The sequence below is a fragment of the Scophthalmus maximus genome, chromosome 14, assembly GCF_022379125.1.
Source record: "Scophthalmus maximus strain ysfricsl-2021 chromosome 14, ASM2237912v1, whole genome shotgun sequence".
Taxonomy (NCBI): Eukaryota; Metazoa; Chordata; class Actinopteri; order Pleuronectiformes; family Scophthalmidae; genus Scophthalmus; species Scophthalmus maximus.
This window is the reverse complement of record NC_061528.1, coordinates 5,921,886-5,939,828: the sequence shown is the minus strand read 5'-3', so window position 1 is coordinate 5,939,828 and position 17,943 is coordinate 5,921,886. Positions and strand designations below refer to the sequence as shown.

Below are 17,943 nucleotides of genomic sequence, written 5' to 3'. Positions count from 1 at the left end.
AGTTTCCTCTGTCACAGAAATAGGTTTATCTACACCCTCTTTTCAACACTCCCTTTCGGACCCCTGCTCCCGCCCTTTCCCGTGTTTGCGAAGGAGGGCGGGGGGGGGATATTATGCTAAGCCCCCAGCGTTAGTTTTTATGTTGCCATAGCAGCCTTGCTCCCACAGGGTTGTGACCTCAGATGATTACAGTACAAAGCCTATTGGGTCTTGAAAACCGCTTTGAAGATGAAAAGTCTTTGATGGTTTGTATTTATGCAAATCTCTCAGATATGATTTATCCGACTGAGATTGAATGGAGAGATGATTAAAATTGCCCCTATTTTTTGGGGGGGTTTTTTTGTTGTAGAAATCCTTCAATGGAGGCCCACTCTTTCAGTTTTTGTGAACAAGAGTGGTGAGTGCGAGCACGGGGGTTATTTTTTTTGCTCTTCGTTTAGGAAAATAGCGGCGCTGTATACCTGAGGTTATTTATATCTGTCTTTTTTCCTGGTGTGTCAAAGAGGGAGCGGGGGGAAGAGGAAACGGGCACATGGAGTTAGACATTTCTACTCTGAGCTTTATTATAACTCCCCTTTTTTTGTGTGTGTGTGTGGGGGGGGGGGGGACTGGCTTTGAAAGGAAATATCTGACGGAGGGGGCTTTTGTGTGTTTCCAGATGATAGATTTAGGAATTTGGGGCTACCCCACTGGCACTCCAGGGCTCGCTGTGAACTGGTCTGTTGGAAAAAATTGGAATGCTTTGGTCTTCAAAGAATTGAACTTGGTTTTAAAGGCCTACTTAGGTGAGCTCGCATATTAGCAGGAGTCGTGCCGAATAAAGGCCTCGGCAAAAGTGTCACATCACACTCTGATTGTTGCTCCGCTCTCCCTCTTCCTTACCGTGGAGGGGGGGAGGCAAAACCGAATAATGTAGGAGTACAACACACTCAGACATTCGAAATCTTGTTTCTTCTCCCCTTTTCATTTTTTTCCTTCTTCTTCTTCTTCTTTCTCTGCTTTGCCCGTGTGTATGCATGAGCTCATCCGTGCATGCGCGCATTTACATGTGTGCACACTCTCTCGGGGGAACACACGCTGTAGTAGTGCAGAGCCTCTGAAAGAAGTAAGAGCAGAGGACTTCAGACGACGGGGGGAAACCCTGGTGATAATGTAAAATATTTCATTTCCCTTTTTCTCTTTTGTTGCTGCTCTCCTGTGCTTGGCTTTTTTCGGCTATTTGAACCCTCAGCAGACGCGTCTCCGAATGAGCGCTGCGATGGGAACATTGTAGGTAATAGAGGTGTCAAGACTCGTATCAAAAGTGAGTTTTTGAACTATAACACCCCCCCCCCCTCCTCTCTCTCGGTCTGGATTTTGAAAGATGTCATATCATTTATCCTTGTTACCGCTGAATATTTTTATGCTCAGAGTTTCAGTTTCCAGTTTATACTATAAGAATAATGCGCTGATTAAGTCAGCCGACGGTGGCACCAACACCTCTCTACTACTTTCAAACAGAAATGCAGCCCGTCGTTTTTTTCTTCAACGTTATCAACGATGTCACAAATGGATCCGAGTGGAAATAGCTATTTCTCTAACTCTAAAAAAAGAAGAAGCTATTGCTATAATGGCAAGTGCCACCGAGATTAAATGTGCTCTAACAATGCACAAACACCATCACGATGAACGTGAGTGGTCGTACAGAGTGGTGGGAACAAATGCATTCATTGTGATTATTCTGAAGGTTTATTGTTTTTCATTCGCAGAAACAGTGGGCGTTGTTAATGAGCTGTGCGTGAGACTGTCCCTGTGTGTTAAGTTTGTTGACAGGTTTCAGCGCAACTTGAAAGGACGGGCACTGACAGAACCCATTCGCCTGGTCACCTTTGTGGAAACCGCTGTGGGCCTGCTCAATTTTAAGGTAAATTACAAACAAATACCCCCCCCCCCAAAAAAAACCTGCCTGCGTAAGACATTTTGCTGTTCCTCCATTGTTCACTTTAGATTAAAGACGGCATCAGCGAGCGGAGCTCTCCACGTGTCCAAAATGAAAGGCTTTCACAGCTTTCGGACAGTCTCTCAAAATGAGCCCTTTTTTTGGTTTCCTCTCTGTCTGTGTGCGTGTGCGTGTGCGTGTGCGCGTCGCTCTCTGTCCCTTTCAAGACATGCTGACATTTTTTAATTAGAATTGTTTTAATATCATCATAGTGGAAAAGTTCTTGATGATATTTTGGCAAGCATCAAAGCGGTTCCTGTTAGAGTGCAGCACGACCTTCAGCTACATGGGGGGAAAGAGGGCACGGTTTTGGGCATTTGGGGAGAAACAAGCTGTCCAACCCTTCCTTTGATTTGTCTTTTTAGCTCCCAACTCTTAATTCTGTCACTGTGTTTGTGCTTGTTGAGTGTGTGAGCCTGCCTGTGTGTTTTGATGACAGGGGGATGCCTCTGTGTGCTTTCTTGAGTGCACCCTGCCTCTTTGCCCAGACTGAACCCCGGGTTACAAGCATGACAAAAAAAAAAGACCAAAAAAAATCGCACTGGCACAGCTAGTGGTGAAATTAATTTGGAGGCCAACAAGGCAGGAGACGTGTTCTTATTGTTTCATACTCTTCACCACAGAAAATTGCATTCCGTATTTTATTTATTTTACTTATTCAATAGTAATTGTAGCCATTAGCTCATCTTAGCAATGGGGCTTGTTATTGTTTGACGTTTTTCCGTACAGACTGGTATTTCAATTTTTCTCCCTTTGATTTTTTTTCATTTAACAAATGAAAACATGCGTTTGTAATTAATGTTCTCTTAACACAAGAACTTTGCTAAAAGGAAATACAGTCTCAAATAAGCCAAAACAAACATTTATATCAGGGAATATGTGGCAGTAGAATAAGTAAACAAGGCTAAAGGTCTAATGACAGCTTTCATTACTGGTACCCAAGAAGTATTCTGGTTTTAATACCCAGCCCTAAGAAACAAAAGCTGTTTTCAGACATGAACTTTGGAAAATGTCAGTAATATTTGGGCCTGGACATTTTCCTTGAGCACAGCAGGAGATTGTGCGAGTCAGACGCGTTCACAACAGCACAAAACATTCCAGAACATTCAGGCGCCCACTCGCTCGCCATGCATATTCCAAGATTTTTCCTGCTGTCTGCTCAATTGGGCTCACTCTGAAATTTTTTTTGGGGTCGCTGGCAGGAAAACTTCCGCTAAATGTCCGGCACAACATTTGCAGATATTTGCCTTCTCACATACAACCCTTCCAGAAAAGTTCAGGAAAATGTCCGGACATCAGTCCATGTATCCTGTATGTGCCTGCAGGTGGCATACTTAGCAGATGTACATTAGTAAATCAGTCTTCAAAAAGACAACGCTAGTGAAGATTATTGTTTGACAGTTTATTGACATTAGTTTGAGAGGATTGAGTGTGACGATGGCTGTTTTGCTTCTCTGGCTGCAAAGGAAACATGGGGACCGTTTTGAACTGCTGTAGGAGTATAGGAGCATAATTCAGCAGTATTTATGCCGAGATGTCTCAACACTACTTCCCACCTTTGCAGACGTGTCACTTTTAGTCAGCCCATATTATGCTAATATCCGTGTGCTCTCTCGAGGCGGTGTGTGAGGAAATCCGCCGGCTCGCTCCCGGGGCTGGTCTCCAGCATGACGGCGTGGTGTTCGGCTCCGACGACTTCTGCGCCAGCATAGGTAGCTGTTGCACCTTCAGATGAACTCTCTCCCATTAGCTACAGTTGTGCTACTCTCACCCAAAATAACCCCATACTTTTTTTCCCCTTGAGGTGCAACACGGACTAAGGATGCCAAGGAGCTCCTTTACGCCAGGCAGAAGGTGGTCGTGACCACCAAAGCATTTGGGCTACAGGCTATCGACCTGGTCTACATAGACTACAAAGATGTGGAGGGGCTGAGGCAGCAGGCCAGAGAGGGAGCACTCATGGGCTTCACAGGTGAAGTTCCCTTTGTCTGCATCGCAAATGTGTCCCTATCTAATCATGTGATGTCCCGATGTCATCATGTCTCATTTCTGCAGCTGGTTCACATCATTCAGAGATCTTTATTTGTGTCCCTTATATTCTTCATTCTCTCCCAATGGCACAACTTACTGTGGCAAGCAGCGTTCAGGCGATCCTAGAGTTTGCACTCCCCCTTCCCTTGGTTACTTTGTCTTACTCCAAATCTTTGTCTTTTTTAGCACTTTCGGTGATGCTGAAGTTAATTGTTGGTCTGACATTTCTGTACTGTCTGCCATGAATGGCAGTGTGTGTCTGTGTTTGTGTACTTGGGCACGTGTGTGCAAGTATGATCAAAGGGAGTTATTGGAAGCGCGTGGCAGCTTCTACTTTAACAGCCCTCTGTGTGTCTCTGTAGCCAGGCAACACTTTCAGAATGTGTGTGTGAGAGTGTGTGTGCGTGTGTGTGCGTGTGTGTGTCAGAGCCATGCAGACTGCACGTAACAGACCACAGAGGGCAGGACAGCTGTTCTGAAGTGGATTTTTAGTCAATTTTTTCATTCAATTCCCTTAGATATATTTGTTCTGGCATTTTTATCCCTTGTCTGATTAATTCAAATTTCCCCCGGTGTGTAAAAATGTGGGATGTGGGATCAATGATTGGAACAGAACAGCGTTAAGCATTAGTCGGCTCTCATACAAAAGATGGAGTAAACGAGGTTCTTGGCTCGAAGTCAAGTCATGATTCCCCCAGTACACTCTCCATGTTGCACTGGCCTAGACACGTGTATGAACCTGCACTCGACATCATCACATCATCCGGTTGGTGAGACACTCGCTGTCTCTTACAAGACACTTGATTTTCCGGATGACCTCATTTGCCACCTCTGCTCTCATAGTGCTGCGGGCTCGCGTGAGTGTTTGTGCATTTCTCTGTGTTTACTTCAGAGTTACCTCAGCTCTTGTCATGCAATTTTCACCATTTCACTGCAATTTTTTTGCAGTTCTCTAATGAAATATTTACCCAATGAAATTCAACATACATGAACATTATTGTCAATGTGCAAGCACAACAGGACAGAGGGAGGGATCACCCAAACCCTAACCCCCTTAACAGGTATAAAAGCTAATGAACGGCAACAGCCACTCGATGAAATAAGTGTTCAGATTTGATATGGAAAGCGACGTTCGAGGCACTGGATTAGTGGCTTACAGGCCGTGGGCACTCTGTAAAGTATAATCTTAGCAGCTATTACTGGCCTGAGTGTGCTTAAGCAATAATAAGGTGCAGCCAAAAGCTTCTGCATGTGCAGTAATTGACCTTGGCACTGCCTAAGCCGCATACATCAGCACCCATTAGCACCGAGCACAGAAACGCAGTGGTGGAACACAGAAAAACTGGTGTTTCTCACTGGTAAATGGGAGGGTGTGAAGGTAAAATCCAACAGATTTCATAGAACAGCGTCTTCCCTTTGTAAGCACCTTATTTTACGTATAATAAACCCTGTGCTTTTATTAAGACTCAATGATCCTAGTAAATATGTTTGCCACAAATGTAAGACAGTCGGACAAAATGATCTGCTTTCAGCGACTCTCATTTCACTTCCCATCCCCGGGACTCTGCCCATCATTCGCCTGAGAGCACTTTGCTAAATAGCGGCCCTCCAATGAGCTGCCGGCACCACATGGCCGGCCGGGATTGGCTGGAGGGTGTGAATGATGCATTTTGGGATAACCAATGGGCTGTAACTGAGGGCACCTGAATCACCCCGTCTGTGTCTTCACTCCGTCATTCTCCTGTTGTCCTACACACACACACACACACACACACACACACACACACACACACACACACACACACACACACACACACACACACACACACACACACACACACACACACACACACACACACAGTGGTAAAACAGGTAGAGGAGAGAACAAACCCTCTTGCCTTATTTCTCTGAGAATGCAACACTCACCTCAAAACAGATTCACAATATTCACCTAGAAAAAAGTTGGAGAACCAAACTACAATTTTTTCCTTTTAAATACTGCAGACAGGATGATGCACATGCATGCGCACAAAAACACACAGTGTGGCCCTGGGGAGTCCTCGGGCTGTTTGTTCAACAGAAAATGTGCAGTTACAGCAGGGGGCCAACCTTTTTCTTAACAGGGGCCATTTCAGTTTTTATAACATCCTTCGTTGGCCTTACTAAATTATTAAATGCATATATCACAAGCCTCTGACGTGATGACTGGATCTGCTTCTCTTTGGCAGGAGGTGGTGATGATGATGATGCAACTCTCAGCTAGAGATCTCACCCCCCAAAAATGGCTAGTTTAGTCTTTTTTTCATTGTCCTTCAACGTTTTTCAATATCTTGTGCTGAATCAGAAATCCGCTCGTTTCTTCAAGACAAACTAAGACTTCAGTAGCAATTCAACTTTGTCCGGTTGAAGCAGCCACAAGGCACTCGTTCACAAATTATCCTTCTGAAGCTGAGCCAAGAACATTTGCCTTTGCAACTCATCCAGTTTATCAGAATTTTTCCAGCAGTAATGATGCTCTGGCTTTTCTTTTTACTTCAATGAAAAAAAAAAAAATTTGTCCACTTCTTTTAGAAAGCATGATATCTATCTGCATCTACTTTTTTATGATGCTCAGCAATGTTATAAAACAGCCATGTCTGAGTGTTGTTCATCCTGGCCTTGACCTGACAGGTACACAATCAGGTGCACTCTGAGAACAAGCTACTTTTACTACTACCGCTCTTATTTTCACTACTATTTTATTTGTTTTTCTGACATGCTTTATTTGTATTTATGAATTGTCTTATTGGCCCCATATATACGATCCAAACCTGATTTACAGTCCTGTCTGCTTCACACAAACAATCACATCAACAACCGTGCGTTGGCAGTGACCCACAAACACAACATTGCTTTTGATCACAGTTAGTATTATGCACACGTCCCTGAAAATTATTTATTGGTTATAAACCTGCAGCTTAATTCATTACATTCCCTCGCCAGTAATTGTTCAAGCATTTAACTGCAGCGTGTTGATTGTGTAACGTTGGTTTGTGTTTGTCGGAGGTTAAATGGGGTGAGCGGAGCTGGATGAAGGGAGTGGATTCTCTCCTCCCATTTCCTCTCCTGTCTTGCCTCCTCCTCATCTCCTCCTCCTTTTTCCTTCTCCTCCTCCTCCCGTCTCATGGGCTAATTTTTTTTCTTTCTCCCCCTGTGCTCCCCGCCTGCTTAGCCACCTTGAAGGATTTGTTGTCAGCGACGGAGCTAAGCCCTAAAGTGTCGAGTTCCTGCTGGCTGCCGCTGAGCCGTCGTTCTCACCAGACATTTTCATAACCTTAACTTATCGCTACAAGTTTGATCTGCAAATGTACATGGGATTATGTCTGTGGCGTTCGCCCACATTTGACTGAGAGGGAGTGGGAGCAGGAGCAGGAGGGTTGGGGAGGGGGTGAAAATTGTGTCAGAGCCTTAACCCCATTTTGGGTTTCAGTTTCATGTTCTTGCTAAAATAAATATGTATATACCAAACAGAAAGTGCGTAGAAACTAAATAGTTATTCATTTATAGAAAAGACAAATTTTCTTCATATATACTTGGTCAGTTTTGGAATATTTGTAGTTAAGATGCTTTAAATTTGGTTTATTGTTTTTTGGACATTTTTCGTCGGCTGTTCTTTTCACCACCAGTGTTTGGATCTGTCACATGCTGACGTCTAACTGGGTGTTCAGCAGAGTCTCACCTCGACAGCAAGGAGAGAGGAGACACTTGATATCCTTCATGACGTCCCTTTGATTCCCCTTCAGCGGCACTGATCGCACCGACACATACACACACGTGCAGTTTGGTCTTCATGCGTTTCCTGATTCCCTTGTCACGTGTGTCTTCAAGTGCCAGCAAACCACCTTCCCAGTTCTCAGACATTTTGTTTTAATTTTCCCATCTAGTTCTTTACAGCTCTTTGCACATCCATTTTTTAATTAAAAATATATTTTTTGTTATAAGGGCAAATGGCATAAACTGTTTAAAAAAACGTAATTTTCTTAGCTCAAACGGCTGTTGTATTTCATTTAATCTAAATTTCCCTTGCTGTGTGTTTCTGTGTGCAGGTAAGCAGGTGATCCACCCGGGGCAGATCCAGGCTGTACAGGAAGAGTTCTCCCCCAGTCAGGAGAGGGTCCAGTGGGCCAAAGAGCTCATTGCTGCTTTTGACCAACATCAAAAGGAGGGCAAGGTAATTTTAACATCCTCCACCAAAAGTAAATCACATTATTTTTGGAATATAAAAAACAAATAAGAAAAATAAATAAATTTGTAGAGTAGTATTTTTGTCTAAAATTGCTACCAGTTGCTCAAAAACGGAAATAAAGTTAAATATCAGCATGTATAACTTGAAAGGTGGTTGTATTATTAGCCTTAAATGTAATTTTGCCAGCGAAGAATGTATTGATAACTTAAAAGTCATAGCCCAGTTGCTGTTGCTTTTTATACTTTGTTAGCAGTTGTACTGGCTTTTGACTGGATATTTTCAGTAATTTTACATGTCCTACAACCTCATTTAAATGTCACTTTAATTCTTAGATAGAACAGTAGATTTCTCCAAAATCAGTAAAAAGATGCATCCAGTTCATTAACAAATCAAGAGGATGGAAGTGACCCTGAATAATCATATATATATATATATATATATGATTATTCAGGGTCTCTTCTATATATAGATAGATATATGTATATACAAACACACACACACACAAAACTTTAACAAATGCATGTATCATGCATTATATAATATTTGTGCTGACTGTGTTTTGGGATGACGGGGGTCTTCCTCTGCTCTTGGACTCGGACTGATCCTTTGTGTTATCTCTCACACACCTCTGTAGTTCCAGAGAACACATACTGTACACCCCTGGGTGACTCTCAGAGACATCATAGGAGACGAGGGGGGTTGGGGAGGGTTGGGCAAATTAAGTGTACAATATTATTGTTCCTAATTTAGTGCATGGTTGGATCCTGTGTGTTGAGCTCTGTGGGCTATCTGCTGAGGTAATACACAATCTGCTGCCCACACCTCTCTCCCTGCCAGGGCTGCTCGCACTAAGCATCGCCCGAGGGATTCATATCCTTAACCCATCCCTCTGCCGTGTGTGTGTGTGTGTGTGTGTGTGTGTGTGTGTGTGTGTGTGTGTGTGTGTGTGTGTGTGTGTGTGTGTGTGTGTGTGTGTGTGTGTGTGTGTGTGTGTGTGTGTGTGTGTGTGTGTGTGTGTGTGTGTGTGTGTGTGTGTGTGTGTGTGTGTGTGTGTGTGTGTGTGTGTGTGTGTGTGTGTGTGTGTGTGAAGGATTGAACGGTGTGCTGGGTCAGTCTCTTTGTCTGACAGCACGACAGGTGCTTGCTTTTCATAATTCTCACCTCAAGCCATTGACTACATTTTAAAGTCAGTGATGTCTCAAGATAGTGTTTTATGCCAGAAGATTATTATAATTCAAAAAATGTTCACGTTAAAATTTCCTCTGCAACATCCTGTTGCTGAAATTAGTTGGTTTCATGTAATTTATTACAGATTAAAAGGTCTGACATTCCAAAATGAAATGAGACATCCTCATGTACACACAAAATATGACAAAATATGATTTCTGTCAAAGTGGCGTGCTATGTCCTTTTTTTTTACACAGTAATCTACTTTAACCTCAATCTGAGAATATTTCAATCCATTTGACTTTGAATCTTTGGTCTAACGTTTCTCTTTTTGCCTCTCACCTCTGTTGGCAAACCTGTTCAGGGTGCGTTCACCTTCCGCGGCAGCATGATTGACATGCCCTCGCTGAAGCAGGCGCAGAACATCGTAACGCTCTCTGCCGCGGTGCCGGAGAAATGACACGAATTGGGGGACGGAACCCGGAGGAACCAACACCGACTAAACCCCGATCGCAGAGGTCAAAGGGACTGGAAATGGTTTGCGGGGTCGCATGACAACAAAAGTTTTAATTTCAGTTTTCAAATAATTTGTTTAAATATTTCTTTAAAGTTTGTTTCTGTGTTATGGCAGTTGCAGTTGAAAGTTTTACTTCTTCTGCTGAGGTTCAATTTGCAATCATGACTCCACCCTGAGATTTATCCTCCAATTCAAACTCTGCACAACAACAAACCTTTGGAATCCAGAGTGTCGAAGATTGTCGCCCTGCGAAGGCACATTCTTGGCAGTGTGTGTCATCATGACACTCTCCAGTGTGTGTGAGTGTGTGTGTGTGTGTGTGTGTGTGCCCGTGCCTCCCATCTCTTCCCAGTCATGATGAATGCTCTTGCATCTCCACGGTCCAGGCAGCTGGGCGAAAGGGTAAACAAACACAACAAGCCACTGTTGTCGATCTATTCATCGGGTCCCGGTCTTCCAGTCAGGGCCTCAGCCCCCTGCCCAGGGCCTAACTCACAAACATCAAAAGTCCTGCTCGCTGAGAAAAAAAAAGAAGAAGAAAAAAGAGCCGCTGATGGAAGTGTGTTAACTCACGATTTAGCTTTCCTTTTTTTTTGTGTGTGACACGCAGCTCGCTCTGTGGAAGCTGCGAGCCTGTGGTCTTGATGGAGAAGGCGTGCGGCGTCAGACACACCATGACCTGCGCGGAAAATAAACACCGCATACATACGCACGCTGCGACAGTTTTCTTTGCCCCAGTCTCTTATTTAACACAAAAGTTAAACTGGGATTTTCAGCTACGTGAGTTCACCTGCTTTGATCCTTTTTATCAGCCACGATAATGAAGAAGAAGAAAAAACCACGACCTCCCGAACGAGATTCAGCAAACTATAGTTTGTTGTGCGGACGTGAATATACAAGTGCGACAAACGTGGCTCTGTGGGGCACTTGTGCACGTCTGACTTCCAGAGACAGTGAAGTGGGTGTGATGTCGGAGGGAGACAGATTAGTGGCCATGTTGCTCCAGCAGACCAGGACCGGGGGCTTTGTCTCTCTGACTGTGGATGGGAGGATAATTGGGGGGGTGTTGAATGGTTAATAGTGCCATTGGTGACCATGGTAATGAAAGGCACCTACCTCCCCTTACCCACCTCATCCACTCTTCTCTCCCTCTCTCTCCCTCTCCCCTACTGTATGATCCATTGTGTCTGGGGCAGGACTGTGATCTGTGCCAGGCCAGGCCAGACAAAAAAAAAGAAAAGAAAGAAAGATCGAAACCACTCCTGCACCATGCTCAAAGACCAGAGCAGTAAGCTTTCTCTTTGGCATTTGGCCACATATTTCTCCCACCGATGGCTTCACCTTTTTATTTCCTTTTTTTCTGTCACGATTTCACCATTCAACCTTTTTGTTTTGTTTTCCGGTTTTCACCAAATCTCCTCGTACACCCTGAAGGTTGGTGGACAACACTGCTGTCATGTGTGCGCCGTTATTTTGGGTGGAGCCATTTTGTGAAGCACTGCAGAGTAGACGTAGGACATGCCACATTCTGAAAACTTGGAGGACTTGAATGGTAAAATATTTAAAAAAAAGATGTTTCATACGTTTTTCTTTCGCCCGATTGTGAGTAGTCTGTACAGATTGTTTAAATCATAATATATAAATTCAAAATATATCCTGTTTTACTGTTGCTTTTGTGATTAAATGAAGCTGTGAGGATTTTGATTAAACTCATGTGACATTTTTCATTAGAACTCATTAATCGTTTGTTGCAGCCATATTTTTGCAGTCCAATCTGAAATGAAGTTTTCAAAATAAAACTAAACTTGAATTCTGTTATGAATAATTTAATGTTCTGTCAGATTTGCATTTCATTTGCTCAAACAATTAAATATGGATTCCAGCTATTCCTATAGGAGTGTGTATATATATATATATAGATAACATATTGCTTTTGTCACTTTTTTGTTGTCTTTTTGAATTTCAGCTTTTTAATACTTTGGCATTGAGATATAATAAATTCTGTCCCCTCACATGTTTAACAAAACAGCTGACCGTCCCTGTCCAGCCTCACTCAGGATGCCAGTTTCACACGGTTGTTAATGTCCAGCTCTCAGAGGCTCCCTGGGTGACTTGTGTAGCGGTGAAGGAGATCAGTCTGACGGGGACAAACTTGCCCCCCCCCCCCCCCCCTTTGAACTGCTCTGCACCAACAGGTGTCCACGCAGGACAGGAAGAAAGATCCCAAAGCAGAGGAAGCAGCTCAGGGCTTCCTGCAGAGGCCAAACAAAACATCCCCAACTCTTCTGAGGATGATTAGGAATTTGATCAGTTTTTATTTTGACAAAACAAAACAAGAGTGTTTAAATGGGCCACACAAATTATATTTTTTTTCCTCCTTCCCCCCAATAATCTAGCTCGTATTTGATATTAATATCCAGGCCTTTTTGTGTCCCTCCCTCCTTCCCTCCCTTCCTCCTCTGGATAAAGGTGAAACAATCTATGTCCTTTTACAGATCTCGTTTTCTTCTCTCTCTCTCTCTCTTTTTCTCTCATCTTTCTTTCCACTTCGACGACCTTGCAATCCAGAAACATCTGGGAATAACAGAAGAAGAAGACGTATTTCGGTGACATCTCTGTAGATTAGAGGAACGCATCCCCCGTCTGCCACGCGCTGTGTAATTCTACATGACATTTCTATTATGCGTGGAACCGATATAATCTCCCTCAGTCCGCCCGGCGCTTTTATTTAAACACATCTCTCCCGTTATTCCCTGAGAGAGTAAATTACAATTAACACGATTAGAACCTCGCAAAAAAAAACAACAAAAAAAAATTTGTGACGGGAATCAATTAGGGCTGCGAGCAGCACTTCACGGGCCCGGTAATGTGCCGGCCGAGATTGCTTTTCATAAATGATGAGGGCCCCGCGCAGGGGCGGAGAGAATGCGCGTATGCAAAACACCGTCAGAGAGAAAATTAAAACGAAATGTTTTACATATTTTTCCATTAATCTAAATGGGACCCGTGTGGCAGAGATGGTTTTATTCTAATTCCCCGCCCGGGGATTTCCCCCCCCCCCCCCAATAATGACTTGATGTTTTAATAGACTTCTAATGACAATATATGACAAACTAATTGCAGCAAAAAAAGATTATTGCGGAGCAACAATAAAGCTCGTTCTCTGTGGCACAGTTTGAGTGGAAGAGGGAGTGGGGCTATTAACGGAAGTGGTGCGCGGAGCTGATCAACATTAAAACATTTCGTTTAAGATAATTAACTCTTGTTTCAATATTTGGTGGATACAGTTTAAATAAATTAGGACATTCATTTCCTTGGCGGCCGTTGTGACGAAACCATAGTTTCTCATTTTCAGAATAGATCACATCTCTCGGGCACACAGCAAAATATGTTCTTATTTTTTCAGTTGTTATTTTTAATAATTATAAAAATAATAATAATAATAAAGGACTTCTGAGATGAGCATTTAACCATTGAAGTTTGAAAATGAATTTGAAATGATACAGAAACAAGGAAACTGCACCTTTTCGAAATGTAATTTGAGAGTGAACTGGGCAATTATTACATTTGGAACGAAATTACGATTAATCTAAAAGCTTGATCTATTAAATGAAAATATATGTTCACTTTTTACCTATTGCAACAACAGGCGAACGTTCGTTGCTGCGCACTTTATTTTTCTCAGTGATATCGACATTTTTTTTATTTTCTGAGTGTAAGATTAATATGTGGTGGTTATTTTGATCAGAAACTACAGCGACGCGTTTTTGTTCTTTAGCCTTTTCTATTTCCCCAGTGCTGACAGGCGCATGTCCAGCCTCCTCATCCTCATCCTCCTCCTCCTCCTCCTCCTCATCCTCCTCTTCTTCTCTCTCTTGTTTTCCCTCCAGATCGTTTGCATGATATGAAATTCACCGCGGCCTGTCTGTGCCGCATGAGTGATCTGGCACATGTGGACCATTACTAACTTCATTTGAGGGAGACCCTTTTGTCTGCGGCAAGTCTCCGTTTGCACAAGGGGGGGGGGGGGGGGGGGGGGGGGCAGTCCGAGGAGACAGAGAGCTGCGTAGCACGTCAGGATCAGAGGTGAAAAAAACAACAACCCTTCAACTCGTTTTCCCTCCCTCCATCTTTATCTGCAGTCTTTCTGATAAAGTACATCAGCTATGTTGGGCCCATGGTCGTGATATTAATCGTTGTTGTTTTTTTCCTTGTTTTTTTTTTTGGCACTGCGCGTCAAATGTTGATCCACAACACCAGGCAGGTATCACCTTGTGTGTGTGTGTGTGTTTATGTATTTTAAACCCAAAATGCACCAAAGTTGTCATGGCCTCTGCATTTGAGGGAACTCTCGTTCTGCTTGCAAAGTTTAGCTCTGGCGGATTTTTAAGTCCTGTGTGTGTGTGTGTGTGTGTGTGTGTGTGTGTGTGTGTGTGTGTGTGTGTGTGTGTGTGTGTGTGTGTGTGTGTGTGTGTGTGTGTGTGTGTGTGTGTGTGTGTGTGTGTTCGGGCTGGACCGATCTCACATCTCAGAGGTGTTGAGTTGTTGCTTGTTTGCAAATCAAGAATTATGTCTCAAAAATGTGGGGTATAGGTATAAGTAAAAAAAACAACAACAAATGAAATCCAAAAGTGACTACCTTCCCGCACAGCCCTCCTCCTCTTCCAGCCGGACTCCCCCTCCCCTCTCTCCCCAGACTCTCCTCTCCTTAACGGGCCCAGATCAAAGGCTCACCGGCCCCGGCGGAGAGCACTAAAAAACCCGCCCCCTTTGTCTGCTGTTGGCAGGACGGAGGAGGGGGGGGGGGGGGGGTGACATGGTAATGAGACTCGTTACACACGCGACAAAAAAGTATCTGCAACTTTCCACCCCCCCCCCAACCTCAAGTGTCCATCATGTTCTCACACCTCACCCAAACAAAGTTTGCAATTTTATTTCTATCTCACTTTACTCCTAGTTTTATTTCAGTGAAATGACCGACAGCCCGTAGGTCGCGTGTATTCGGTAGCATCTCGCAATCAAGAGAGTATTCATAATTAGAATTAGAATGAATGAATTGACGAGGTAGAGAAGCTCGAGTCTTGTTCGTGTTGTTCCTTGAACGCACCACGCAGACCTGAGACAGACCGGTAGGAAGTTTACACGACTGACAGACGGTGTGAGGAGAGGGGGGTGTTAACATCAGCTCAGAAAACGAACAGGTCTGTGGAGGTCAGCGGTCAATCGGAGAAAACTCTCGATTTGTGAGGGGGAAAAATCAAATACATCTTCGAATATAATCGACGGAGCAATATTGTAACCTTTCCGGCAAATCCAAGTGTGTGTGTGTGTGTGTGTGTGTGTGTGTGTGTGTGTGTGTGTGTGTGTGTGTGTGTGTGTGTGTGTGTGTGTGTGTGTGTGTGTGTGTGTGTGTGTGTGTGTGTGTGTGTGTGTGTGTGTGTGTGTGTGTGTGTGTGTGTGTGTGTGTGTGTGTGTGTGTGTGTGTCCTTCTCCTCTGCACCGTCTCTGTCTTTGTTCCGTTTACCTGGACGGCATCACCGTCTGAACATCCCCCGAAAGACGCGTTCACGTGGCATCGAACCTCCCTAAGTTTTATTTATTTATGAAAATATATCTATTAAAAAAAAATGTACAAAACGCTGCACTTAACTTTGTTGGGGGCGTTGGTAACTTTTGATACAGCACATTGAGCAGGTCCGTCAGTTTTCAACTTCAGTTCAAAGATCAAATATTCACAAACATATATATTCCGTCCCTCTTTAATTCAGAACTTGCATCAGGTTTCGACCTGTAATCTTTTCCTCTTTTTTTTTTCCAGTCTTCCGACGTCTTCTTCTATTTCAGATTTAAAGGTTGGTAAAAAAAAAAAAAATAATTCGGTGATAATTTCCCATCTCACTGCACAATCGAGAGGCGAGCTTCTGATCTGCTCCAGCCTCCCTCCCTCTCTCTCCCTCCCCCCCCCCCTCCTCCGTGCCGTCGAGCAGGTGGAGGCCGCGCACCTGCACACGCAGCTGCGCGCACCTTGTTATTGCTGCCGCCGCTTGACGCACAGATGAGCGCAGCGCGCAGCCGCGACGACACCGCAAACCTCTGCAGTGCCACAGTGTCTCGTGCCCTGCAGCGTGTTCCACTTCGGACACCAAGACGTGGGCCCCTTCCGCCAACGAGTATGTATATATAACCGCACTCTATCTAGAAGAAGAAGAAGAAGAAAAAAGGGCCAATGACATAGCTTTTCATTTAAATGGTGCTTGATGGCATTAGGGTTGGATAGGGACGTGTAGCCGTTTTGTCTCTCGCCGTCTCTATCTCTTGTTCTGTCATGCTCCGGACTCCGACACGACCCCGTCTAATCCAATTAAACACGATAACCCCGGACTCACGTATTATGCTCTTTCCCTTTTTCCCCCCTTCGAGTTGCTGACAAGCACTCTTGGTTTTGTGTGAAAGGGGAGAGCCAAGAGCCCTCTCCTTAATCCCGGGCACGACTAAAAGTGATTGAAAAGTGAAAGAAACCCCTTCACTGGTCCTCGAGCTGAGACGGTGTTTTTCTTTGTCCGGCGGTGTGCTCTGGCCTTTTCTGTTTTGTTTTGTTGCGCTCATCGCGCCATGTAGCACTCAATTCATGTGTAGGCCCTTCAAAAAGGAGAGATGAGGAAAATCACCTTTCACTGAGCTGGTGACAGTTATATGTACGCATCAGAGACCAAATAAATAAATGTCAAATGGGGTTTAAGACACTCATCATATGCGATGTTGGACAAGGAGCGTGCGTAATTAGTCGTTTGTCCAAAAATAGTTTAAGGAGGTTAGATGACATTAATCGCAGGTAACATTCAATCCTCACTTTTCCTCTTGCTTTATTTAGCGCACCCCAACACACACACACACACACACACACATGCACATACATACACACACACACACACGCCAACATAGGAACTGGATAAATTACAGTTTTGTGACGTTAAACCGCATTTCGAGTAGAAATTTCAACAACACCTCTAAAAAAAAGAAGATGCACAATCAACAAACATCAGAATTCCAGATATTAAATGTTTCTTTTTTTCTTCCTCTTAAAGTATTCTGAGAAAACTACGTGACGTGTTCCTTTAAAGCCGCGCGGGCGTCACGAATCGTAGGTGTTATTGGCGAAATGACAGGTAATTGACATTAATCCGCTCTCTCTGAGACTCAGGGGGGATCTGAAGTAAACGGGGATACGGTTAATGAAGCACCACTTGCCCTTTGGATCTCTGTCACAGTGTGCAGCGTGGAAGTTTCCAGAAACTTCATTCGTTAAAGGCTCCATCACACCCGAACGCATCATAAAATATGACGAAGCGACACGTAGCCAGGATGCGTAATGCGTCAAATTCGTGAAATTTAAAACTCTTCAATAATTGTTGCAGGAAAAAAAAGAGGTTCTGACGAGGATAACTTTTTAAGTTTTAAGTGATGACTCAGTTTATTGCTCGCGGTTTATATGACATCTCAGAGGCGATGTGAAATTTGATGCTCGCCTTAACTGGCTCGACTAATGCGCCATTACCCCACCCCAAAAAAATACTTCAGCAGCCGCACTATTGTTATTATGCTTATTATAATTCATATCGAGAGGTCCTCCCTATAGGAGCTGTGACAGACAGACAGGGGCCATGGAGGGAGAGGTAGACTCCGAGCGCAAGGAGTCGCGCCTCTCCTCTCCATGCGCACCGTCGCTCGGTGCTACAGGGGCCTGCGTAATGAGGGCACCTATGGGGCCCCTCCTGGATGGAGAAGTGTCCTAACCTCGCCGCGGCCGGTCAGAAAATGAAGCGCCGACACCTGCGCGTTGCCCCCTCCTCGATCCTGCCTGGCTCCCCCCCCCTCCCTCCCCGGGGCAGCGCCTGCCACAGCCCCCGAGTTCATACTCTTGCGCACCAACTTTTTTTGACAACGATAATGATGTGCATGGTGATGCCGAAAATCTAAAGGAGGGGCTGCGGTATGGAAATGAGGAGTCTCTCCGTCGCCTGCTCC

The 17,943-nt window shown here is 44.2% G+C and overlaps 1 protein-coding gene across 3 annotated transcripts in view; it reads left to right on the top strand.

Annotated features, from left to right (window-relative positions):
* Positions 1-11,643, top strand: part of clybl (citrate lyase beta like) — a 53,497-nt gene extending 41,854 nt beyond the window's left edge. For 2 of the 3 annotated variants that reach the window (XM_035651670.2, XM_035651671.2), the window contains exons 4-8: positions 1,802-1,903; positions 3,597-3,690; positions 3,783-3,950; positions 8,095-8,219; positions 9,766-11,643. In XM_035651670.2, coding sequence (XP_035507563.1) covers positions 1,802-1,903; positions 3,597-3,690; positions 3,783-3,950; positions 8,095-8,219; positions 9,766-9,861 — 585 coding nt within the window. In that variant the 3' untranslated portion in view covers positions 9,862-11,643. The remainder of the gene's footprint in view (positions 1-1,801; positions 1,904-3,596; positions 3,691-3,782; positions 3,951-8,094; positions 8,220-9,765) is intronic. The other variant, XR_004796376.2, reaches the window with a different exon arrangement.
* Positions 11,644-17,943: the final 6,300 nt, after the last annotated feature.